This window comes from Eimeria necatrix, genomic scaffold (genome assembly GCF_000499385.1).
Source record: "Eimeria necatrix Houghton genomic scaffold, Enh_scaff101, whole genome shotgun sequence".
Taxonomy (NCBI): Eukaryota; Apicomplexa; class Conoidasida; order Eucoccidiorida; family Eimeriidae; genus Eimeria; species Eimeria necatrix.
This window is the reverse complement of record NW_013651818.1, coordinates 40212-65193: the sequence shown is the minus strand read 5'-3', so window position 1 is coordinate 65193 and position 24982 is coordinate 40212. Positions and strand designations below refer to the sequence as shown.

At 49.6% G+C, this 24982-nt stretch overlaps 6 protein-coding genes across 6 annotated transcripts; 2 read left to right on the top strand and 4 right to left on the bottom strand.

Annotated features, from left to right (window-relative positions):
- Positions 1–2860: 2860 nt before the first annotated feature.
- Positions 2861–4295, top strand: ENH_00000760 (hypothetical protein, conserved; the record flags this gene model as incomplete). The annotated part of the gene is made up of 4 exons (XM_013578108.1): positions 2861–2881; positions 2996–3055; positions 3283–3769; positions 3904–4295. 4 exons carry the CDS (start codon positions 2861–2863, stop codon positions 4293–4295), a joined length of 960 nt encoding a protein of 319 aa, XP_013433562.1.
- A 2503-nt stretch (positions 4296–6798) lies between these two features.
- On the bottom strand, positions 6799–9059 carry ENH_00000750 (B-box zinc finger family protein, related; the record flags this gene model as incomplete). The annotated part of the gene is made up of 7 exons (XM_013578107.1): positions 6799–6978; positions 7082–7160; positions 7271–7395; positions 7553–7839; positions 8056–8178; positions 8628–8727; positions 8868–9059. 7 exons carry the CDS (start codon positions 9057–9059, stop codon positions 6799–6801), a joined length of 1086 nt encoding a protein of 361 aa, XP_013433561.1.
- Positions 9060–11643: 2584 nt separating this feature from the next.
- On the bottom strand, positions 11644–12450 carry ENH_00000740 (hypothetical protein, conserved; the record flags this gene model as incomplete). The annotated part of the gene is made up of 2 exons (XM_013578106.1): positions 11644–11970; positions 12139–12450. 2 exons carry the CDS (start codon positions 12448–12450, stop codon positions 11644–11646), a joined length of 639 nt encoding a protein of 212 aa, XP_013433560.1.
- Positions 12451–13363: 913 nt separating this feature from the next.
- On the top strand, positions 13364–14687 carry ENH_00000730 (hypothetical protein, conserved; the record flags this gene model as incomplete). Its single annotated transcript, XM_013578105.1, has 2 exons — positions 13364–13986; positions 14156–14687. The coding sequence occupies 2 exons, from the start codon at positions 13364–13366 to the stop codon at positions 14685–14687; spliced, it is 1155 nt and encodes a 384-aa protein (XP_013433559.1).
- Positions 14688–15004: 317 nt separating this feature from the next.
- ENH_00000720 (hypothetical protein, conserved) lies at positions 15005–17455 on the bottom strand (the record flags this gene model as incomplete). The annotated part of the gene is made up of 2 exons (XM_013578104.1): positions 15005–15235; positions 15455–17455. The coding sequence occupies 2 exons, from the start codon at positions 17453–17455 to the stop codon at positions 15005–15007; spliced, it is 2232 nt and encodes a 743-aa protein (XP_013433558.1).
- Positions 17456–20801: 3346 nt separating this feature from the next.
- ENH_00000710 (hypothetical protein, conserved) lies at positions 20802–24803 on the bottom strand (the record flags this gene model as incomplete). Its single annotated transcript, XM_013578103.1, has 11 exons — positions 20802–20897; positions 21018–21200; positions 21384–21466; positions 21671–21747; positions 22156–22205; positions 22327–22370; positions 22628–22691; positions 22833–22865; positions 23008–24117; positions 24343–24439; positions 24658–24803. The coding sequence occupies 11 exons, from the start codon at positions 24801–24803 to the stop codon at positions 20802–20804; spliced, it is 1983 nt and encodes a 660-aa protein (XP_013433557.1).
- Positions 24804–24982: the final 179 nt, after the last annotated feature.

Sequence of the window (24982 nt, the reverse complement as noted above, 5' to 3'; positions counted from 1 at the left end):
CTTATACTGGGACTGCTAAAAAGTCACTTCACGCATTTTCGTTGATTTTGAGCAGTAGTAAAACAAAAAGCGTCTACAGAAGCCCGGATACAGAGGGAATAACCCACGTGTGCCATCAAGGTACAGCGCAAAGCCGCTCAGTTGCAAGGTAGGCGCAGCTGCAAACCAGTCAAGTAGCCGATGAGCGCTAAAGACAGTTAATGTGAAGCTGGAAGAAAGACAGAAGAAGCAAGCTTAATAGACGTTGTTGCTAGGATTTGCATTAAAAAACCCTTTTGAATGAGTCAGCGCAGAAGGATCTGGCTGGTGGCCTATATCCACGCCCTGACCCTGGCTTGTTGGCTTGCGCTGGGTTGCGGTTACTTCCTTATCTGAAACTATCACCACCGTAGGTACACGGGTACCTCCACGTAGTTAACTGTAGTTCATGAACTTCTACTCTCAGCAAAATGCGTGAACTATCCACTGTGTTGATTTAAGCAAATACTGTCTAATACGCAATAGAGCTAGGAATGGCATTCAATTACAGGGCAATTCTACATCTTCTTTCTTTGCAAGCACCGACAGGAGGGAAAGAGGACGATGTTTTGTGCTCTGCTGCACAACTGTAACTCTGGAAATTCCTGCTTGTGGGCTGAGCAGCGCCTACCTCAGTCCGAGCTGCGCCCAAAATGTTGAACTGCAGGCCTTGAAAAACATTAAAGACAGGCTCTGAATTGCAGAGTTAGGGGTTGTGGTTGCGTCCTGCACCTTCAGATGTCTCATATGCCTCCGGCGAGAAACCGTGTTTCGGTCCAGATATTTGTGAATGGCCACAGCTTAAATAAGTTTCCGACAGCAAAAGTGCGTATTTGGCTTTTGCACTAAATTTGCTTTACTTTCAGGTGCTACCAATAAATCTGCACGAAACTTACGTCCCTCGGGGTCTGAGAACCGAAGTAGGAGACTGTGAATGGCGAAGAGCGCGTTGCGCTTCTAGTAGCCTTAGGGCAACCTCGGCTCTTCATGTGTGGATTCCCTTGCATCAGGGCAAACAAGAATTGTGTCTGCTAGGGCAGCAGTCCCAGCCTTCGTGAAAATGCAGCAACCCTTCTTTTCCGAAATTCCGCATACCGCCCCTGTAGTGCAGTAGGTAACTACGGCACCTTCCTGATCGAAATCTTCAGCATTGGTTTAATCCAAGTCGGGTCTCTCCATAGTGTTTCTCCCCTAGCCCCTACTGGACTGCTGTTAAGAGGGTTCGACAATTGCTTCACTGGCCTTCTAGGCTCTCTCATAGATATCCATGGTCACCCCACTTCTTTCTTGCCACAATTTGATTTCTCTGCTGGATTCGTCGCTGCATTTGCCAATACGAAGTTTAGCACGCCACTTCGCTTCTGTCTTCCTAGGCCGGTAGCTGATATTCGCGGTACACCCTCGTAATTGCAGCACCTCGCAAGGCCCTAAATTTTACATTTTGTCACTTTGAGCAGCACATTTATCAATGAAATGCTAGTTGTGGGGCGATTTCATGAACGGTGTTGGCCACCGTCCCTAGCTTGCAGCCCGTCCCACGGTCAATGAGCATGCATGTAGCGTGTTTCCGTCGACGACAGCGAATTCTTCTCCAGGGATCAACACTGTTTTCAGGTTCGCTAATGCGTCAAGTGCCAACAGTTGCTGCAAAACTTGGCTTAAATACTCGCTTCCAGGAGGAGCCCGCTTGTGTGGAGCCGTTTCAGAAAATGGCATTGTGTGCCTCAACTTCTTTGTCAGATGCTGCTGTTAGAGGTTGTTGCTGCTGCTGTAAATGCTCATGTCATAATGCTGAACATACCTCTCAAAGCCACATATGCTCCGCGATGCCCTCCGTAGCAAGCCGGAGTGCTGCGGCCAGCTGCGCCCATTTTGACACTAATGAGGGCGTCCCCTTCGCTCGTAACCCCTCATACAACAGTTGTGGTGACCGGCACCGTCATGGCTGTTCCAAATACGTCTGTGAGGACTGCGCTCTGAATGGGCGAAATGGACAGCGGCAGCATCGCGTGTGTAGGTGTTCTCATTGCTGCATTTGTAGTTGCTCCACTCCGTCAGCCAACCGCCTAGCCGCTGTCTTGAGAAGCAACCCTTATCTGTCACAACTACCTATGGTTGGAGAAAACACTAATGAGGAACAGCTAGCGGAGGCAATCACACAGAGCGGTTACCCAGGCAAGTCTTTCCTCAGGACCTGAATATTTCACTGAGACATTTGTGTGGAAGCAGGCAGAATGGTTGGCAGCAGTATAAGTATCTCTTTAGAGCTTAGCTTTGTTTCTTAACTCTATCCACAGATCGAGCTCAACGCAACGCTTCACCGAGCTCTATCCGAAGGAACGCCACAGGTTCACTTTGTGCTCAATAGAAGACGTTTTCTCTTGCATGCCTTAGGCTCATTTGCGTGGGCAAAGGAGGCTTCTCCCTGCACCTATGCCAGGCTCTGTCGTGCTGGCTTCTTGCCAGTAGCAGAGTGCTTCCAACACTCACACGGTACGCGAATGTCGAATCTCACCGCGCACAAACCAAACGCAATATTGCATGAATTTGAGACAGAGATATGGAGGCGGAATTATGTAGAGTACTCGACATCCCAGTGGCATGCGAGACGGCAAAACAGACCGCGAAGCTCTATAACTACGACGGACTGGCAAACTGAGGGTTCTCCAGTCAGTTCTTTGCCTGCTTTTCCTGTAGTTTGTTTTCTTTTGCAGACTCCAGCACAACGTTGCTGCTGCCTAAGTTACACCTAGAACGGATGTGCCTTCTGCTGAAGTCCGGGACGGGGGCACTCCCAGCCTCAAAGAATCTGCGACGCAAAGCTCGGCATTTTCTTTTCTCTATGGACAAGGCGTTTGACGAGGTGCTGATCTGCTGCGTTCAAAAGTCGAGTCCTATAGACTTTTCAGAAATGAGCGCTCCCTGCTTCGTCTCGTTTTCACTATGTGTACCTTTGGCTTAATGACTCTGGATGCAGGTGCTGGCTGGTTGTGTGCGGCGTCATGGAGAAAACTGGCTTTGGAAGCCTGTGAGGCAGGTGAGCTGGATGTCGTTTTTCTTACTTGCAAATTCTGACGCACGGGAGGAACGTTCACTCGATGCTGCCTTTGCGGGGCCAGGGGAGGCGTATGGAGGCGTATCCCTTTGTCATCATAATTGTGAACGTCTACACCTCAAAGGGAAGCCTTGTATCTGGCTTGCGTACCAAGAACTGCAGTCGCAGCGCTAGCGTATGTGTGTTGCGCGGTTTGAAAACCATTAAAGTGCCTCAGAGCTTTACACAGACGAACTCTGCGTGACACGGAACTACAACGTAGGAGGGCAGACGTGACTGAGGGGTCTCCTGGCGAATCATCTGGCAGTAGCGGTTGCGAGCCTGAAAAGCCCTGCAATGAAGACTGTCCTGAAGATGTGCAGCTTCACAGTTTTGAGGTTTGGGTGCCGCTTTGCAACATAGAAAAAGTTAAGCTCATGCCATTGCAGCGTATCTCATCGGAGGAGTGGGAAGCATCAATTGATTCCGCAGAAGAAGCATCTGCGACCACAACAGATTTGTCGGAAGTTTTGGCTTCTCTTGGCTCGTCTAGTCGTGTAGGGGAGCCAAGTTCAAGGTATAAGGACCTTTGTCTTGTAGCTGGAGAAGTTGGTGTCTCCATAGGCAGTGTCTACACCAGTCTCACCGCTTTCACGGATGCTGACTCAGCTGGCACTGCTCAACTTGCAGCTACTCGGCTGCTTCTCAGTAAATCAGGTGACCAAAGCAATTCGGCTGCGCATGGAAACACGATCCCGGCCGCTGTGCTGTTCACGCTGCACGCGCGTAGGAGCCATAAGTCCAGTTATGGCTAAGCTGCGTTGCTTGCTGCGTTATGCGTGAGACACCAGGGTACGAGCTTCTGGACTTGGGGATGCAGCTGCCATACAAGGAATCGCTGGGAGCGAAAGCTTTTCCCCGCAGCGTTTTCCTAAGGCTGTTCAGAAGACTTCGAGAGAGGCATGCTGCACCGCTAGAAGCTGTTCTGCAGTATTACCAGGGAATTTCACATTCTGCGAACGAGATGCGAAATGGAGCAGCCGAGGGGGCACAGGGCGAGCGCGCTGTGAAAAGAAATGAACCACAAACTACAGCCTGTGGTACACGAAGCGAGGGACTGAGTGAGTTTCGTGCTCCAGAGGGGTTCATTGAATGCCGCAATCTTTTAGCTGTGCTTGGAGGGTCACATAACGCGTTGGATGCCTTGGAAGGAGTCAACTCTGGTGAGACAGTGAAATACTAAGCATCTTTGTAGTAGAGGCAAGGCCCTTCATAACGTGACTGAGCCGAATTCAGTCTACTTAGGGGGAAGTGGATGTGGCGGGGCCATATTCTCGAGGTTGCTGTCGCGTTAATAGTCTGCAAGACACAGCAACCTTCAGCCCACACAAAGACAGGAAATTCTATTCACTAGACTCGAGAATTGATGGATCCTCCTGTGTTTGTTTCCGCAGCTAGGGGGCGTCAGGAGGCCGTTGAACGCACTCGTTGATTCCGTGCCACATGGAATTCAAGTGCAAGCAGGCCGTACGAGCTGAGTGCGACAGAGATCAAAGGCCACCAAGCGCGGCCTCATTGTGTGCACAAGGCTGAATTCTTATTGTTTTGTTTTGGAATGAGTAAGGCCAGCAGATAGGCGCAAAGATAGAAGATGCCTCTCCCGTATTCAAGGTATCGCAGGGGAGCGACGGAGCTATGGGATCTTACTAGCACCCGAATTGGGTTCAATACAGAGCTGATGTTTCGCTCAATCGTGCCATAAGGCGTCGTGTTGTAGTGCAGGAAATCATTAAATCGAACAGCGCTATCGATCTGATGTATGCTAGCCGAGTGTAGACGATGACGGATCAAAGCGTTTTGAAGGAAGGATGGTCTTTAAAAGAGTTAATCGTCACTACCAATGCCGTCGCAAACCAAATAGTGCAAGACCAAGGCAAAACCAGCAATACTGCGGCGGACAAACGGCTAAATTTCCAAATGGGTTGCATGTATACCTGCGTTTAAAGCATGCTACTGCTATGCACGCTGCGTGCGGACCAAGGCAAAACCAGCAATACTGCGGCGGACAAACGGCTAAATTTCCAAATGGGTTGCATGTATACCTGCGTTTAAAGCATGCTACTGCTATGCACGCTGCGCGCGGTAAAAGGATTGCACGGCGAATGGAGTTCCGCCATGTACATTGGAAGTGCGCGTAAAGTGATCATGCGGTGTGCTTCACTTCAAGGGATTTGTACGCGTACTCTGGATAGCTGCATTCGCAGCTTAGATGTTTGTAGTGCTGTGTAATGTTGTGCGTCGTATGTAAGGGCCCCATTGCAACTGAAGGAACTGCATGCAAGGCACTTAAGTGGCTACAAAGTGTGTATTGCGGAAACGGCACTTGCTTCTACGCAGAGCCTGTGACTGGGAGACAGCAGCATATGCCAAGGCAAGAACAACAGACCCTTTATGCCCAAACGGTAGACCTCGTAGAGAGAACGGAACTTCCTTGCTGGCTTGCTGGCTAATGACTTCGCTCCATCACTGACCTCGGGGAAACTTGACCGGTGCCCTGAGCCGGTCGAGCCGGTCGAGCGGGGGAATGTGATATATTTCATTCTCTTTTACCTTGTATCCGATGCAATTCTCTGTGTCGCAGTGCCGAGTCCGTAAGAAATTCAACCGTACCGTCCAGACGCATGTTTGGCTGAATATTCGGTGCACAAATACCACCAAAGAGATTCACCTGGTGTAGTATTTCTTTACTGTAGACGTGATCCTGAGGTCTTAATTATCCCAGCTAGTTCGTTGTAATCTTGTATCAAGCTCACCAAAACCATCTGGGAGAGGTCTGACCAGTCGCCGCTGAGCGATTCTACTTCGTCTCTTAGGCGGCATTGCCGAAGCCTGCACATTATTCCACAATGGAAGAAAACACACTACTGAAATGTGTCTCTGCAAGCCAAATTAAGCTTATGAGCCTCTCGATGCAGTTTGGCAAGTGGGTCGCCACAGGGTTCAGGTTGCAATCACGAATCACCATGCAGCCAAGAAGTCGGCTGGGGGGAGTACGGAACGCAGAAGCCGCAGAAGTTGCTCGCTCCACTCGATCATATCCATCCGTCTTTGCAGCTCGAATTGCTGGGACAGAACTGCACCCATTTTATCTTCCGTGCACGACTGGGGGGATATGCGGCTCACAACATAGCTAAGAAATTCATAGTTTTTTTTGGTGCGGAGGCATAGAGCAAAGTAGCTGCTTTCACGGAACGTAGTCACAATTGAAGTCACGATGTATCTAGCTAGCTGCGGGGCTTTCAGATAGTTTCGGTGGATTGTTAGAGAGCTCTGGGTGCTCACCTTGAGCTGATTCATTGATTCTCCCAGGATGGAGTAACACCTCTGCTCGACGGATCGATAGTTACAGCGAGCGCCGCTGAAGAAAAGAGCAAAGACAGCGACAACGGCTTTTGCAGTCGCAGGTCAAAAGAAGCAAGAGCAGCCACCCAAAACCCTGGGAAGACCTACTCGATCAGAATCTGAAGCCTTTCGAGCCTTTCTTGCAGGTCTGTCTTGCGCTTATTTAAAATGAGGTGGGGTTGGCGAGCTCTCTCTAAAACACCAGAGTACGCCAGTGACAGCGATATTAATGTGGGCGTTCCTGCGTGCATTAAGCGTGCACGCGTGCAGGCATCTTCAAGTCTGTAGACCAGCCGCCACAATGGAGGTCCATGCTACCATAGTGGAAGTCTCATTCATTAGCCCTACCGGCGTCCTGTCAAGCCCAAGTCACCTTCGAAATTGTTGGCGGATGAGCCACCCGTTACGTCCGCGTGGATGTGGTTGGGTCGACACAGTCGGCAGACAGGAGCATGACACATTGTACAGAATGACTCGTAGGCTTCTTCTGTATGCTGCTTGCACCGTCCACTTGGTTTGGGCATCTGAGCGCTCACGAAATCAGGAAAGCAGCAGCACTAAATGCTTCCCTTCAAAACACAATCTAGCTCTTAGGGCATCGATCTGCGGAAACTGTGAGCTTCTAACCTCATTTAGAGGAACTCTAATGTGCCTTGAAACAAGCTTGTTGTGGGAGTGTAAGCGTTCGTCACAAGCCTCGCACAGCCTGAGGGCACGAGCGCAGCACAAACAGACTGTAATGGGAAAACACTATTTGCTATGCCTTTCGAATTTCTACATGTATCTTATCAACTTTCCTAATTTGTGCACTCGTACTTGGCTGTGTCCGCTGGGCACCATATTGAAGCAGGGAAGTCCTGGCAAGCTTCGCATAGGGGTACGGCAAATAGCTCAGGTTCAGTAGAATCTACTTCAAAGAGCACCAAGTAAACTGGCAATACCTAAGGTGCCGCAAGGTGCAATTTGCATGACACATTTTGAAGTTCTTCAGCAAACGGCGGCATGACATTTTTGCCACATAAGAAACCAACAAACTTGTCTGGGCGAAAGTCGAAGTACCAGGCTGCGTATCCATTGCTGGTCTTGCAATGATCTAACCTGTGATGAATCGTAGACAACATATTCCTGGCGCATTGTGTGTTGAGGCAACACTCCTGCTGTAGCCATGGAGAGCCCCTTCTTGATCTGCTGAATGGCTTCCCCTCTCCTGATACTAGACGAGCCTTTAGTCAAGTACTGGTCAGGATTGTCAAAGAAGACAGTGAGTGTCTCTGTAGGGGCTGTGTTTCCATCTTCAAGATATGCACTATCGTACTCCTGAGGAAGCGTGGTGCGTTCTCCTGACGCTTCCCTTTCATCCTTCATGACTACTGAGTGACCTACTCCTGAAGGCCCAGCAAAATCGAGTCTTTCATGACAGAACTTTTGGAGCACCGGTACAGCGATCCCCAATACAGTTTGCTTCGCTGGCGACGCAAGTAGCCTACATGGGATACTTTCGCTATCGAATTAATGCAACGGCTCACAAGTAGCCTGCAGCCCCTTTAAAGGAAGCAGCTGCGAGCTGCGCCGCTGCAGAATTCGTTACGATGGTTTCTCACCAACTTTGCACAGAAAAAACTCATAAACGCGTCGTTCTCCACTGAGAAGTTGGGATTTCGCCGCCTCAATAAAAGCCGAGCGTTCATGTTTTTGTTGCTCCTTCGCACTGGTCGTCAACTCAGCTGCGCAGCACAGTGCTCAAAAGGAGATTAAAACACTTGTACACATCTGGAAAGGGCAGAGAATCACTGATATTGAGAACAGAAGGACCCCACAGGGCAAAGAACATATGGAAGCTTTTGTCGAGGACCAGGATACAGAAGCAGCTGTGCTTGCTGCCTGCTGGTGGAGGATGCAATATGTGGAATAGTAGCCCCTTATAGAGCTACTGCCCACATGATGGGAGTGTGAATGGATCTATAGCTTGAGCTGATGCGCCGCGAAGAAGAGGAATTCCCTGCAGGCTTAACAAATATGCACAAGCGTATGGTCGCCTTCGCTGTGCTTCAGTGGCCTCACATCCGCCAAGAGGAGGCAACAGACGGCGACAACTTTGATGCTCTGGTTCTGGAGTTGTGCAGTGTTAAGACTAACACCACACACCTGAAATTCCCGAGCACAAATTTCATACCCCGAGAGTCAATTTTGAAGCCGCGTCTAGTGACATTTTGAATAGTGTTCTCCTCGTCAAGCAGTGAAGCTTCCACGAATGAATAAACCACCAGACGTCGCTGCACAAAGACCAAAGGGAGGGCGCTTCTTCACATGTTTCTCGATGCATGAAGACTGGCAATTTTTAGTCATATTCATGGCCATTTGCACGCTTATTTGGCGCAAACTAAGGAGTTTAGTCTGACGATGTTGACCTCACGGCTGTACGTCTCTCAAACTGGTTCACCACCTGCGGCGGAGACAGGTGCCAGGCCTGGAGAAGCTTCACACGAGACGTTCGTGTGCTTATTTGGAGCATGTACTCGATAAATGCCCATTCGTCAGAATACCGAATCACTGCTGCTATTTGGTCGTCCGAAATCCGACCGAAGCCGGCTTCCTGCGCGGCCATTTTCTCGAGTTGGTGATGAAGCCAATGGTTTGGATTAATTTGTGCGTCCACTAAAACATATTGTACTATAAAATGACACAGAGAACGCAGCTGCCTACGAACAAGCTCTCACGAAGTACAGACAATAGTACGCTTGTATGGCAACGGGCCTGATAGTCAACTTCAACTTGCAAACGCTGGAAAAGATGAGCAAATGTGGCCCGCAAAGTGGTCCAACTATTTTTACATGTGTTTTAAATACTTTTCTAGTCGTCACGTTCTCGAACGAAGCCTCTGTGAGGGGAATTCAAGAAGTTGCGTGTCATCTGTGATAGGTCACTAAGACTCACGCCTTTCGCAAGTGCTTGTAAAATGACTAGTTTCGCGAGTTTTCTTGCAGTTAAAAGCTTGTGTGTATGGGCTGATGTAATAACGACATGTGTCTTAGGTTAATTCGTGCATAATGAGACTCCGTTCACCCGAACCGTCTTTCTGGAACGGTGGGAATTTCACTAAGCACACCCTGCCAGGTCCTCTTCGGCCAGAGCGTTTGACTCCTTCTTCCATGGACGCCCTCATAACCATAAAAGTGGCAAAATTTGAACTGAAGAAGACTATGAGGAATGCTTTTCTAGTTGCCAGTTCAAGAAGTACCGGACGAGATCGAGCTAGGGTGTACTCCTGGCTCCGTCACTCGCTCAGAGCAATCATAGGATTAGAGAGGAAGAATAATCAATCTTAGGTACTTCAATAGACACGTTCTGCGTGGAATTTTGCTCCGGACAGTCTTTAAAATAACAACTCGGTTTGGACGATATTTGAAACCTGGCGCTTGCCTGTGAACAAGAGCACGTCGTGCGCAGTCCCCAGTTTGGCTCAGAGCAACGAATTCTTCACTAATCCAATGCCAGAACATGACTAAGGGACTAGTACTCTTGCTCCAAATAGCCCAGTCTACTAGGGCGCGCCTCATCTCTTCACAGCTGAGAACTTGAGGCAGGTCCAGTGGACAAGCCCACTGAAACGAACCCATCAAAAACTTCCAAGAATTTCACCTCTAGTGAAGTAAGTGAGATGCAGTGTGACTCACTAGTCGTCACAAGCCTAATTCGGTTTATTTTCTGAAGGAAACGGTTTCGCAAGCCGTCCCATCGCAGCCTGCGGAATTGCCACTGGTTGCGGCATAAAGAACTCGGCACTGAAATACGGTCGCCTTCAATGAGTGAGAGAAATGCAACTGCACACGCTGACTATTATTTAGATGCGGATTCATGCTAGAAGTTGGATCATATGGTGGCCCTCTTCGATTCCTACGGCTGAGAGAAGATTGCAGTTAGCATTTGCTTGAAGCGCAAAGTTTGGTGAAACTCAAATTACTAGCCAAAATTCAGGTTCCAGCAATATGGCGCTCCTGCTGCTGCGCACACGAAAGCGCAGGTGGAAGATATTTCACCTCGCGTCAGATGGTGAATCAAAACCAGGAATAACATTAACGGTAACTCGAAAGCCTTTTAGTTTTGCCGTGCCTGTATACACAAAGGGGCGTGAGCAAGTAACTGTACAGCATTTACATGAGCAACGTGAGAGCCCCCAAACACTGGGAGGATGTCGCAACGCCCTGCTAGTGGATACCTGCCTATTTCGTTGTGCTACCGTTTTCCGCTACCCGTTTCTCTTGGAGCCCCCACAGTTTCGCATGAATGCGTACCAATGCGTCCACCCTTCGCAAGCTTTAAGCTAAACCTACGTACATCCCGGGCAGGCTTCAAGGACTCTTGTGACTGTTACTACTGTGTATTATCTCCAAGTCTGAATTCCCTACTCGCCACAACCGAAGGCAGTCACATTTGCTAGATATACTTGCGCGGTTCTCCAACTAGCTCATGCTTGTTGATATTCGTACAACTCCTTTGCGCCTAGCAACTTCTGTATCATCCCCCAAAGTAAACACTTGACTGCCCACTTCGTTGCACGTTAAGCCGAATGGCTGGAAAGCTCTTCACCCCAGCGTCTGGGTGCAATTCTTTCTTGAGAAGCGACTCAAGCGAGCAAGGACAGATAAGTGCAAAAGTCGAAAAAGTACCGGCCCCTATCAGTAGGACTAATACAGGAGCGCCTAATCCGTGCCACCTTTTGACCACGCAGAAACGACAGAACTTTATGCTATGCTGGTCGCCAGTAGGCCCTTGGCAAAAGAAAAAGCAGGATCCACAGTACCAAGTGAATATACCTCGCTGAAGCCACCATGGTCGGATCTTGTGTTGGCTTAACAAAAGAAGAAGCCTCCCGCCGCTGTTTGCATCAGTTCTAACAATTGACCATACCGGGAAGCAGCCTTCCAGTTCGCAGGAAGCCTAGACTAATTTCCAAGGCCCATTAGAGTGGTTGCACGGCGTGTGCAGCTCAGTCCTACTAAACCGCAAACTTTACTCCTATTTGTCTAGCACGAGCTTCTAAACCGACAGCTGAGAGGTCCGGTTACGTACTAATTGGCCCAGCCGCAGTCCATTGTATCCTGCGGTGACTGCTATCACTCAATGTCCACTGAATTGCCTCACGGCTGCTCTTCGAGAGTCCGAACATCGCGTATAGCAGGCGCACCAGTCTAGTCTTCCGGCTGCTTCAAGAGCCACATCAATATTCGAGGTGTGCGGAAGATGCGGAATCCCTTGCTCGTGGGCAACAGAGGATAGACGTCTTCGAAAAAGTAGTAGAAGTGTCCAACTGCAATGCCAACAAGATGGTCCGCCATGTTCCACCCCACTAACAGTGATAACAATGCAAGTAAAAATGGAAGGTAAGGAGCCTGTACAGGCATAAAAAAAATGGACAGACGAGTATTCGGATTTCGTCGACCCCAGATGTAGGTCATGACGTTGATCATCGAGCCGCTGAAGAAGTATGAGCTGACTCCGAAAATGTATGAAAATGCCTGAAAACACAATGTTCGTCAAAAAAGGCGACAAGGAGCAAATTGTTTTCGATGAAAAAATTAGGAAGGGGACATGGGGTCGGCTGTCACATCTGTTTATATTATAGAGGATTTCCCATCAACGGCAGCTGCAAACGCGCGTATAAAATAACTGCTGCTTAGACGTACCAGAAGAAGGCCCCCAGTGCATATAAGCATCCACAAAAACGTCGCACTGCGGCGATGCTCCTCCAAGGTTGAGCAGTAGAAGATTAAGACATAAACATTCCAGAAGAAGTGTAAAGAAAACGTTCCAAAGAAAAGGAAACAGGTAATTAAGCGCCAGACTTGTGCGTGTGCAAATACAAGCTGCCAGTTCATATATAAAGAGAACGGAGAGATGATCTCAAGCGTGCATAGTGCCATCAACACGGTGGACGCCACGAGACAGACCCGAGTCACTGGAGGGATGTGCGTGAGAAACAAGTCCACTTGTTCCATCTTGAGACCATGTGTAGACTGCTATGCGAAGATCTCCAGTAAACAACAAACGGGCCAAGAAAAGGCACATGCTTTTCTCTACTCGGGCGCTGCTGGGGCTGAGAGCGAACCATCAACCACTCCACAGGAGCTGCTCAGTTATCCCGTGAAAAGCCTTCATTTATAGACACGAGGTATTTGTTCCACCTCACGCATGACATGCATCCAAGACTAGGCCGACAACGGTCTCCTGAGCTAGCGCTTGGTCTTGTGAAGAGGGCCCCAAATCCCCTTGCGGGAAAGAGTTGGGAGCTACTACGTCTCACTAGTTCCAGTCTATCTGTTTTAAATCGTATAAAACTAGCAACCGCAATTCATCAAAACTCGCTTTCGCCTGTTGAAGATGCCAGCAATGCTCATAGGGCTGGCAAGCATGCGGAACTCAGGCGGCGAAGTATGCATGGACAACTCAAAAGTCACTTCTTCCTTTCATGAACGCGTGACAGGCCCATTCAGCACATATTATTTTACGAATAATTTCCGTAATGGCCTGTCTTGCGCCGGAGCTCTATTACTTTCTTACACACCCTCCTTGCGGCTCCAGGGTCTGCTTGAGCGCCGTTGGTTATCTGCTCCTGTTCGCGATCATTCACTGCTATTTGCCTAATTAAACGCTTTATAACTCTTTGGAGGCCGGCAGAGTTGACGTGGGGACGGTATCTAAGAGCCCGTTCAAGGTTTTTGCTTCAATGGCAAGGCAGAATGCGCATCGAATGCGCTCACTTCTACTTAGCCCACATTCATATGCAGCAAGGCTGAAGAAGTGTATACGCTCATGAAGACTTAGCGGAGCCCCCAGTGCCGATCACGCGAAGAGTAGTGAGTACAGCTAGTGTTCTGAAAGCGACTTCATTTCTTCCTTTGTGCCTGCAAAATGAAAGTACTGGAAGAACGATGCGATGTGATAACTAATATGGAAGTAATGCTGCTTCTAGTCCAACAGCAACAATTGCTTCCATCCGTCGAGAGCTTATTGCGTCATGCGAGCAAGCCAAGTTCTGCCAGTCCAGGCAGCGCCGCACCAGCTGCAGACTCCATGGGGGACTCTCGGAACAGTAACGGCCGCCAAAGCGGCGCCAATGAGCAGGGCGAGCCGACTGTTGAGCGTCTCAAGCTGGACCACGTGAAGGAGCTGCTTTACCAGCACACTTTCAACCATATGGTACAGGATTATATTCGCAAGACGTGTCCTTACCTTCACCTCGCGCGGGTGCCGCCTGATCCGCGCAGTTCTCAAGATCGAACCCGCATGCACAACAACACAAAGGCCCCAACGAAGCGAAGCCCTCCGGGCCAAACGGGAAACAGAAGAACAAGTGGAATTGCCGGCGTCCGCCAGGGGGGAAATTTATCCCTCATCAGCAAGCATTGTCGCGAGTGCCTTGACGCCTTAGTGCATCGTTTCGGCCTCACTGATCTAGAGTTGCTAACCATAATGAACTTGGGGGCCTTCAAGCCCGTCGAAATCTACACGTACCTGGACGACTGCTCAAACAGGTTAGCGCTTGCAAGTACCGCTGCATGGGTACTTTGTGTGTGCAGAAGTCCCAAAATTATTAATTTTAGCTGCTTTTAGCCGCACTTGCACCCGTAGTTCAAGAGAAGCACTGCAGGATAGCTGGTGCCGACCGGCTGCGGCCCTGCCCGTCTGACTTGCGGCGTGCAGATTCACAGAAGAAGACGCCGCAGCGATGCTGCATTTGATTGATCTCGCGCTAGTGCAGCAGCAGCCACTCCCACCGGCGCCTGAACCTGCAAGAGAAGCAGCAGCCCCGATGGCTGTCGATGCGCAGGCTGACCCAGAGGAAGCAGTTGCTCCTGCCGCAGCTGAATTCCAAGCGCTTCAGCTGCAGCACGAAGAGTTGGAAGATGAGGCAAGGCAGTTGAGTGCTCAGCAGCATCAAGTGCAGCTAGAAGCAAGCGAGACAGTCGGCTCGCTGACTAACAGTCAACTGACAGTAAGGAAGGAGAACGAGGACGACGAGCAGCACAACAGCAGCTCCGCAGCTAATGCTTCCCTAGGTGTATCAGATACAGTGGATCTGTTCGCGCCTGCAGAAGCAGCATCAGAGCCTCCTGCTTCAAAAGCAGGACCTGCTGATGCTACTTCAAAAGAAGCGAAGCCCAGAGCCAGGGCTGTACGTGGTGCTGCTAAACGCCGACCCGTTAGCAGGCGGAAACGGGTAATTGACGACTAGCGTGGCTGTAGCACTTTGTGCCTACTCTACTTCTGTTGCCCTGCGGATATGTGAAGCCTAATGATTTTCGCCAAAGACGCCTTCTTCCTGAGTTCGTCGGCGCAGGTGTTCCGCATGTGCATATACACAATGTGGAAAGGTAGAATTATGCTGGAGAAAACAACTTGTGTGCACTGTGCTGTCAAGTTCGAGTTGCATATCTATGCTGCTCGCTGCGTGTCTCCAATCTTAGCGTTCGCCAGCGGCTTCAGCAAACACTGAAACATCGCGGACATTTTTCTGTGGCGCCGGCTAGGGTCGTTGCTTTGACCTGTCAGTCAGTGACTGGAGGCTTCGGAGTCTTCTGACTCTACCTCAAGGGAAAGACACCCCTCGAGGGCAGACATGATGAGATCATCCCGGCGACGCAGGGACCAAAACGTGAGTCCCGATGATGGGGAAGAACTCTGGCAGTTCCTAGCACCAACAGGGAGATACCCTCCGGTGGCCAGGAGGCAGCTGCTGGTGTCTGGAATAGGTGCTATACAAGTCAAATTGTCTTCTTGTGCCTGAAAACCGACACCATACCCTTTTGTTAAGCCAAGTTTCAATACGAACAGGCATCTTGCTATTCAATTTTCTGCCATTCGATACACCGGGGTGATCTGGATTCCTGAACACGCTGTTTGCCAGCCTGCCTACGCATCGTCACATTCACTTGAAAACTGCAGTTCGCCTACTGCGACAGCAGCAACGGCAGAAATGCATGCGAACATGTCTGCACTTACCAAGTCGCCTTCTGTCCAGCTTAGTACGACGCCTGTCGTGGAGTCCCACAATTTTAGGCCGTCATAGATCCGGGCACGCCCACAGCCATCCGCTGTAGAGCCACCATATCCGACGACGAGGCCTCCCCATAGCCTGCACTTAAAAGGGAACGTTGCTGCTTCTGCTCGGACGAATGCAGGGTGTAGTGGCCCACAGCTCGAGATGAATTGTGACAGCTGTGGGTGGAGAAGAGGAAATAGCAACGGCTTGGTAACTGCGCTTGATTTGTCAACAGCTGCTTCTTCTATCTGTGGGGTCGTTCGTACGGAGTCATGGGAACCAGCACCAGCCACGCGGAGCGGCATGTCACCGCCGCTATGGGCGCCGTCCTCATCTCTTCCATTTGTTGGTCGCATAACTGGTCGCACCTTACCACACTTCACTTCTCGGTGCATAGCCTTAAAACCAGAACTAGTATGTCCAGTAGGAGTGGTTGCTGAACTCTGGATCTTGGCCAGATACTTCCAAAACCTTTGCCTGCACTTGTGAGCATGCCTGCTCGTCGGGCCCTGCAGTGTGAAGTGCAGAATACGAAGGAAACCGCCATTGCCTGCCGCAGCCGATATCACTGGTCGAGTGAGGTCCTTTGCCAGTCCTTCATACCTCGACCAGTCCAACTGGGCAGCGTGCTGCTGAAGCCCTTTGAATGAGTGAGACAAGCAAAACGAATCGGTGAAGGCAACGGCACCATCCGCGGGACTTTTGAGGTTGATAGTTCTATTGGACTGGACAAGATTTACTAGTTGTGCTCGATGATACATGCACCGATACTGAGCGCGTGAATAGTCAGAGGAAATCCCAGTCTCCTGCGGTGAACTCTCCAGCTCAACAGTACTTCGTGAGCTAGATACTACCGTTTTTTCCCAACCCCGGATGTTAGACATACTATAATGGCTTTCGGTAGTGCCATTTGCCTGCTTGTCCAACTGTTCTTCGCGGCGCTTCGACACACAGGAGCAGCGGCAATCGCAGTGCCAGCACATTTTGCAGAATGTTCCTCCAACGCCGCCCGTCTGCAGAATATACTTGGCGTTAGGCGAAAACTGAACGTAGTCTGCTGCGCAAGCATCAGCGGATGCAATGGTTTTGACAGTGCGTAATCCATCCGATAGGCTGAGGAGCACTGTTTCGCCATCGGTTCCTTGCGGCTTCCGATCCATGCTTGTGGGCTCAGCAGTACGATGACGAGCAACAGAACCTGCTAGCAACGATCCATCTGGAGACACATCAAATGCCATGAAGCAGGTCCGCCACCCAGCACCATGGTCTTCGCTTGGTCCCAACCTCCTTGCTTCCAGCGGATACGCGACGGGATTTCCGTTGCTGGAACCTGCAGAACTATAATGAAACGGAAATCGGAGGTCAAAAAGGCGGAGCCACCGGTCTTCCCGGCCTCCAGTGAGGAAAAGCTGCGGATGGAGCGCTATTCCTGTACCAATCCCACACACAGCGCCGTCATGTGCAGACGGGAGACGGAGAGTCGGACAGAACTTCTGCCCAAGGAGCTTTGCAGTGATGCCTGAAGTACGCGCGTCAAACACCATTACATCGCCATTTGGAGCGCCGGAAAAGATGAGAGGGGCGCCTGGGTCTCGGTTTATATGGGTACAGGAACGGCGGTGGCCATTATTTGCATTTGCACCACTCCCCGGACTCAACTGAATTTCTGAGATGAAAGAGCCGCAATTCATGTCGAATGTAAGAAGATCATTTCCAGACGTGCACACCAACGCCAGCGACGGACTGTACGGCGCAAATAAGATGTCGCAGACTTCCCGGCAGCGAGAACTAGAAGAAGATTGCGGAAATGGCAACCCATAACTTGCCACGGGGAAAATTGCACTCGGTGGTTTGTAGTGCGGTCGGCACAGTGCAAGTAGATGAGTATCCACTGTAGCTCGTCCTTCGGCAAGAGACCCGTAAGCCAAAGAACATATTGAGCTGGAGAGCAGCCGCTCCATTTCGTTGAGGTGTGCCCTAATGCTGTCTCCTCTACAGCAGGCAAACGGCTTGGAAAGTCTCAAAATACATCGTGGTTAAATATGCTCTTTTCGGCGGACGCCAGTTGCTGTACAGCGCCTGCACGCACTGAACGACGCCGAAGCAACATTGTTAACGTATGCTTGGCAAGATGGTAAAAGGCCAACTCATTTTAGGCCGAAGACCGAGTCACTTGTATTCCAAATAGGTACAGGAAACGCATTAGGCCCTCCACAGGCGTTTTCTTGCCCTTCACCTGTAAATCCTTTCATGAATGAAGCCGCTTGCTGATCCTACCTCAAAACGTACAGACAAGATGAGTTACTCTCCTTTTCCAACAAAAATAATGAATAGAAAGAGTATCTTATATGAAGAACCCGAGAAAGCTTGTGAACATGGTGAAACGATCATTGCATGCAGCTGTTGAGAAAGCGCACGAGGAATGCCAGCGCATGATGTTACTTCGACGTTTCACTTCAAACGAAATGTATTGCAGAGTATTATGGTGAAAATGACTATATAAACTTTATTCAAGGCAAATGCAACGAGGGATTGTGAAGTGACCCCCCCTCTAACTGTACCACCGTGTGACATGTGTTTCATTAGACTGCATGAAAGGCCTGCACGGACATAAAACCATAGCCTAATGCGACCACATATTGTTCACATAGTTATCGCACTATCAGGCATTCTTTTGTCCCAGAGCTACACAACTATCTTAGTTACTCATGTAAGCAGTCTCAAACTTTTGGGAGCGGTCTAAGTTTTCCAAGAATTGTACACCATCGGAATTGATATTTTCGCATAGTGTCTTAGAACATTTGTGTAAAGTTGGGGCAAAAGCCGAAAACGTGTTTTGGTGCACAAGATTACTCCCTGTACACGCCAGTGCGCATTTCATGGAGTGCCTCTTCCAGTGCCCTGCGCGACTCTTCATGAGTGGACAGAGCCACGGAGGACATTGAAGACACATTCTTTCCGCTCTCATCCATTTGACCTAAATTCAGAAAGTACTAATCTGTGTCGAAGACTTATTGATGAAAAATCCTTACTTTGCTCATGGTATCCAACACCCCACATGGACAGAAGCGCAATGATTGCGACAATTGTTCCCAGGTTAAGCTCAAAGATCCGATTGGCGGCGAAGAATACGGCTATAGAACAGCAATGGGTGAGGCTCGCAAGAAACTTGTATATTGTGGAGACAAACCTGGCTCCAGGGCGACAAAGTCACCTACGCCGTAGTAGACCGCAACCAACTGTGTTCAATTGTGTACTGTTGTTCCTTCCGGCGCCCATAAATGAATGAATCTTACATTAGTATAGAAAGTTACGCCAGAGGCCACAATGTATGCGCAATTGAAGGAAACAATGCGGCATTGCACTTTTCGGCTGTCAGCGTCCGATCTAAGCTTGCGTAGTACAAGACACGAGACCACCACCAGATATGCCAAATAAAGCAGTCCAGCGATCATCACGTTGCTCGTCAGGATCCCTGCCACACCATAGCGGTATGGCAACAGGCTGTGTTATTGTTAGCGGTAATGATAGAAGTAGATGGAACTTGTACTTATTCAACTTGCCTTGAAAGGAAATGGTAGGAGAGGTTCGCCATGAGAATGCAGTACATTTTCATGCAGGAACACCATGCAACCGGTTCCTGTCAGATATGATGATCTACATATTCCCCTAGTTACGAGCCATGTCAACCCTACTCTTTCCATTCCTTGGAGATGGGGAAGGTGATCCCGAACACTTCGCAGTTGCTCAACAGACTCCACAGATCTGAGCGCAAGCATCATGCCGACGAGACCGAAGATCAGAGCCAGTGGGATGGCGAACAGCGCCCTCAGGCACAGCACTGTGGTGCGTTATTACCAGTGAAGTGGAAAATAAATCGTGCAGCAATTCGTACCATTTTGGAGGATCACTATGCCGGCAGAGTGGTAGACAAAGAAGGCTGTGCCAATAAGCATCTTTCCGACATTGGCAGTTGATCTCCTGTTTTTTAAATTATCAAGAAGCGTTTGAGGTTTCGTGACTGTTGGTAGCGTACCCTCTGCGAATGCCTCTGAGAGCTCCCGGAACCTGGGTAAACGAGATCATGAGCCCGCCCATCGCAGAACCAAACGCAGCACTAGCTTACAAGGATGGAATAGACTAGCGCCTGAACGACCGCGTAAAGCGTCGATTGGTACGGGCCAGGAGCAACCTCAATGCTGAAGAAGGATGCCGACTTGTTGAACTTGGATTTAGGTGCAAGCGACACAAGCTGAACCGCAAAACTCTCAGTTAAAGGCTGATGACAGCTTTTTTCGGAACAATAGGAAGTACCGGCGCTACAGAAGCTGCTAATTCCGCGGCACGCGCTTCTGCCTGTAAAGCGGATATTCTTCAGCTCCAACAAACGAGGTACGAAAGCCCTTACGATCTTCAACTGAGCATTCTCGTATGGCTTGACATCGAGCATGCTGATGGAGTCAGAGAATGGCTTGATCTGAAAAGATGTTCTTCCTTAGGCACTGAAGGCGACGACTAAAGAAAGTAATAAAATGTACCTGGTGAGTCATCGGAATGCCAACAAGAGCAGAAAGGCAGTCTTCAAGCTTAGGGGCACGAGGGAGGACGTATACATCTTCGGCTCTCCTGAAGAAAATGAATTGATGCAGCCTGTGATCAGGTCAGGTAAGCCGATTTATTTACAGGTTCATTTCCTCGAGAGTCGTATGATGAGCTGATGTCACTCCAAACACGTGTGCAACTTCCGGAAGGAGGACATCAATGAACTCGGGTCCCTCCAACACGTCTATTGCTCCACTGCTCACAATGGAGCAAGCGGCAATGAGGGCCGCGCCGTAGGCTCTCATGGTGGCTAGATGAAATAGTGACTATTGAATATCCCCGGTTCTGAGCCCGGCAAACTATTCGCTCATGCAGCAATTCTAGTGCAGCGCGAATGACTGCACTTTCTCCAGGTTCATGGCAGGTGTCGATACACCTGACTAGTGTCAGTTTATCTAGCTACAGCCGATCTTGCGAACTCCCTAAATTTCCCTGATTTGAACGTGATAATACCTCTTTACTTGGATGCTCAATGATATTAAATTAATTGTGGCCCCTAAATGTGTGAACGAGGACGACTGTACAATAGCTTTGATAGGCAAAACATGACTTGCCTAGTCGAAAGCTCTAGCATCGACGTCAGAAGCAAAATGTTGCAGTGACCCAAGGACACAAAACTCTTTGTGTCGAAGGCCCCCAAACGTTTTTAAGATACTAAAAATATTTGAACCCAAATAGTTTCGTTCCGTGCAGTCCTAGCACGTTTCAGTCATCGCCGCCTGCTCTCGCTGAGAACGTGCCAGCTGGAGGTCCGCCTTCTTGAACTACATTCAGCATTAACTTCTCAAGCAGTTGCCAAGTCTGAAAAAAGCAAAATAAGCCATGGACTGCTTTGAATCACACGTAGAAGGCGTAGTAGTGCATGCACCGCTGCAGAATTCCACCTGGGTTTGCATAACTGCACGAAGTGCCGAGGCTCACCCGTTTGTCAAATTCCTGCAAAAGTTCGCATCTTTGCTGCAAAAACGTTATTTGATTCCGAGCCTCATTCAATGCAGCTTGCGCAGTACTGAGGGCAGACTCTGATCTTGCATACTTTTCCTCAAGACTGCGAATCTGTAGAAGTGCTTTTTCCAGTTTTTCCTCCATGCTTTCTTCATGATGCTGCGCGCAGACACGTTCTGAGTCCGAGCAAACGTGTCAGTTTGCTGTACTGCTTTTGGTAAATGAAAATTTTCACAGCATTGGGCAAGCAAAAGCTAGGCTTTGTAATGCGTAATTTTGCAGCAACAGACGATCTACACTTCTTGCACTATTTATTATCGTTGGGTGATTACTTTGGAGTACCTCCTTTTGAATGCCGGCAACAGTCCTCGTCAAGTTGAGCGATGCCTGGGAGAGGGACGAAGCGCACTCTCCACTGTTGGTGGCTGAAACATTCATAGAAAGTTTCACATTGTCCAGGCTCCCCCTTATGTGCTTCAGACTGTGTGACTCGACAACTACCAATATCTGTCGCATTCGATGCAAGAGCACTAGAAAATATTCGAAAGTGGGGTGAGTATCGATATGCAGCTAGTTTGGACGTACCCACTTTGCTTGATATTGTGCAGCTACTTATGTGTTCGGCTTACTCCTTTTATTTGATGCTGTAGGCATCTCAGATGGTTCAGTGATCGGGTTCTTTTGTGTGTCGTTCAGTGAAATCCTCCTACACACGAAGAGATCAGCCTTAAGAATATATGAACACTGTTGGGTGAAGAATCACGCCATCGTACCAGTGGTGCATGACAAGACCTTTCAGAATTCGAACGTACTATGCTTGTGTAACTTGCCCGGAACAAGCAACACCAGCTTAAGTTACGCCACCCTTCCACACAGCGTAAGCAGTCGAAAAGTAAATCTTCTGCAGAATGTATTTGAACAATATCTGATGAAGGCCTTTGGCGGTGCCTACCCGTCGCCGGCACAGAGCTTTTCACATTGCGTCCAGTGGGTTACAGTTTGTCGAAGCAAAGAAAACACCAAGAAATGCATTTGCATGGAGACTTGAAGTATGGCTCTGGCAAGGCAAAATGAAGTTTACAATTACAGAATTTATGTTCGCTGTAGTACGCACTGGACGAGGGCTCTGTTCTCCTTCCTAGCGGCGTCTAGCTCCTGACAAATCTGAAGGACAGCACACAGTACATTGAAATGAGACAAACAATGCGCCTTTTCAGCTCCATATGAAAGAGCGCCTGATTTCCATGGGTAGGCGCATTTGAAAGACTTCCGTGTTATCTGATACCTCTTCAAAAGCATTCTGCAGGAAGTCTATCTTAGACGACAATTCTGCGCACGAAACAAACACAGCGCTACCGGCCAGTGTGAGAAACACAAATACAATTCACACAATGCGGCTAACTGCACATAATAAAAAAGATTGGGAGGCATGCCAGCTTTGTTTGAAAACGCTTCACGATCTGTAGTCAGCTGATCGACGAATTAGAAGCAAACGGGAAACTGGTAAGCGCCTCTCCCCCAATGTTCACCCCAGCTCCTTCTAGCTCCCAGCTGGAAGCTGCGCCGGCATGAATCAAAATTCTCACCATCTTGCATTTCTAGGACGTCTGAAGTCTCCGCTTCCGCTTCAATCATGGCCTGCGTTTGCACCTGCAGTATAAGCCCATCCACAGCTACGCTTCGTTGCTGCCCTTAGGTGCAGAAGAGGGAGCACCAACCACACTTAGAAAGCACATCATACATGCCTAATCAAATGTACGCTGCAAGGCACTTGCCTTGGGCAGTGCTTACCAATAGAGCCTTAAAGAACAGTTCCGCCTGGAACTGCACTCGCAAAAGCAGAATTTGCAGATGGGTGCACGGCCTTTTAGTTTTGCTGAGTAACAAACTATCACAAGTAAAAGCAGATCCTTGAAAGCTGCCTGCCTAGTGGCCACGTGGTGCTGCTGAAAAGACCGGCCCTCACTCTAGTGCCGCTATGAAGATCCGGTGAGTCCGTTGGATCGCCCCCTTCGCCTGCACCATCCACTACCTTCCGATCTTGGTCTATTGCCGTTGAAAAGTGAATGTTCCGCGTGTTGTTGCGGGTTTCGACGCGTCCCCTTTCGTCCAATTTTGCCTCCTCAGCTTTGTGCTTGCCTTCACTAGCTACTGACACCGCCATGCAGCCATTATACTGCTCCGCTTGCGCGAGATTTTTGTCAAGCCGCCAGCTATTTAAGTCGAGGTATTCTGCGGCGTTTGCCAGAAGGTCCTTAGAGCGAGAGGTCTCAGAGCATTTAGACGGCCTCAGTTCATTTCGGCGCGGATCTGCAGCACTGGTGGCACTGCAAGACTTTTCAGGAGCCTCCGGCGGCAACCCGATGCTGACAGTGTCTTCATCACCGGAAAACGACAGTCCTGGCTCTACAGGCAGCTCCTGCTTCACTGTACTGTCGCCTTCCGCAGCCCCCGATTGTCGTGGACATGAATGTGCACTGCTTGCACTTTGGGAAGTTGCTGCCAGTGCTCCCACTTCACGCGGTGCATCGGCCGGCGCTGTGCCTTCCATCTCTTCTGCTCCGTCAATTTCTTCAGTGGAAAGTCTGTTCGGGCTTTGGGTTTCTCTCCACGTAACGCGCTTCGGCGACAGCTCTTCAGCTTCGCCGCAGTCGTTTCTTTTGGGGGCCTTTCGAGAGTCGCTTTTTGGCCCCCTGCTGGTCCCACTAAAGCTACAAGGCACTCCAACGCCGCTCCTGTCCTCAGGGTCGCTACAGCTGCTGCTCTCTGGCTGCAGTCGCTGAGCCGCGAAAGCTTCTGCCTGCGGCTCACCCGCTGTGCACGAGTTGGCCGGCTGGAGAGAAATTCCGTTTCCCACTGTTGTGGATTGTACTGGGACTGACGCGTTTTGGTGGACACCAAAGGGGCAGGGGCCGCCGCTTGGCTGTGAGGCAGACCGTGAAGCGACGATTTCCTTGGAAAGGTGAAACTTTTCTTTTAGCACGAAGGACAAATCGGACTCGCGCTGAGCAACTGCACCCTCAAGGGAACGAATCAACTCCTCGCGGTGTTTCAAAACGCTTTGAAGCTCCTGTAACTGCAGCCGGACGAATTCGCAAAGAACGCCGTTCTGCTTGCCTTGGCCTTTTTAGATGAAACAAGCGGTGCTAAAAACTGCAACTCATCGCAAATGCTTGTGTTTCTATGGCTCCCCATCTACTATCTTTCACAAGGCCATGTGGTGGATTGATTCTATTGGCTGCGAGCTTGACGAGATGTAGGGGGAACCCAAACTGTTGCTTGGGCATAACACTTTGATTACCTTCCTCTCAGATGCAGATGAAGAGAAAGTTGAATTTACTTCTTGCTGCTTATGCCGTAGCACCGTTCCACCGCCCACCGACTGCACGGGTCCGTTTCTGCATTGAACATGAACAACGCCAGGATATTGGATATTCACGGGCCTGCCTAGAAAGTCGGGTACGTTTACTAAGAAGAGCTAAACGTTCTGCAGTGTACATTTATTATTAGAGGATATGAGGTTTCTGATAAGGGACAGATCAGCTGCAGCTGCAATGGAACGGTCTGAACGGAACAGTCTGCCTGCGAGCGGCTTCAGCGCTGGTGCCTGGCTTACTGCGTTTTTCGTTCGAAGTTCCGCAGTATTTCCTTCACGCCGCCTCTTTGCATATTCAAAAGAGTTGCCCGTGTGTTTGTATCATTAGATCGGACGGCGCCTCCGGAGCCAGAGGCAGCCTCGGTTTCAGTCGGCTGCTGTTGCATCTTTTCCGAAGCGAGAAGCAGCGGTCCACAGGCCTTCCAGCAAGTAACAATCGAGACGAGGCGGCCATAAATGGATAGGCTAAAAGGCCTACTAAATATGAAAGGACTTTTCGCGAAATATCTTTGCGATCACTGCCGGCGTGTGGCTGAGCAGGCAACCTTGACCAGGTTTGACCTCT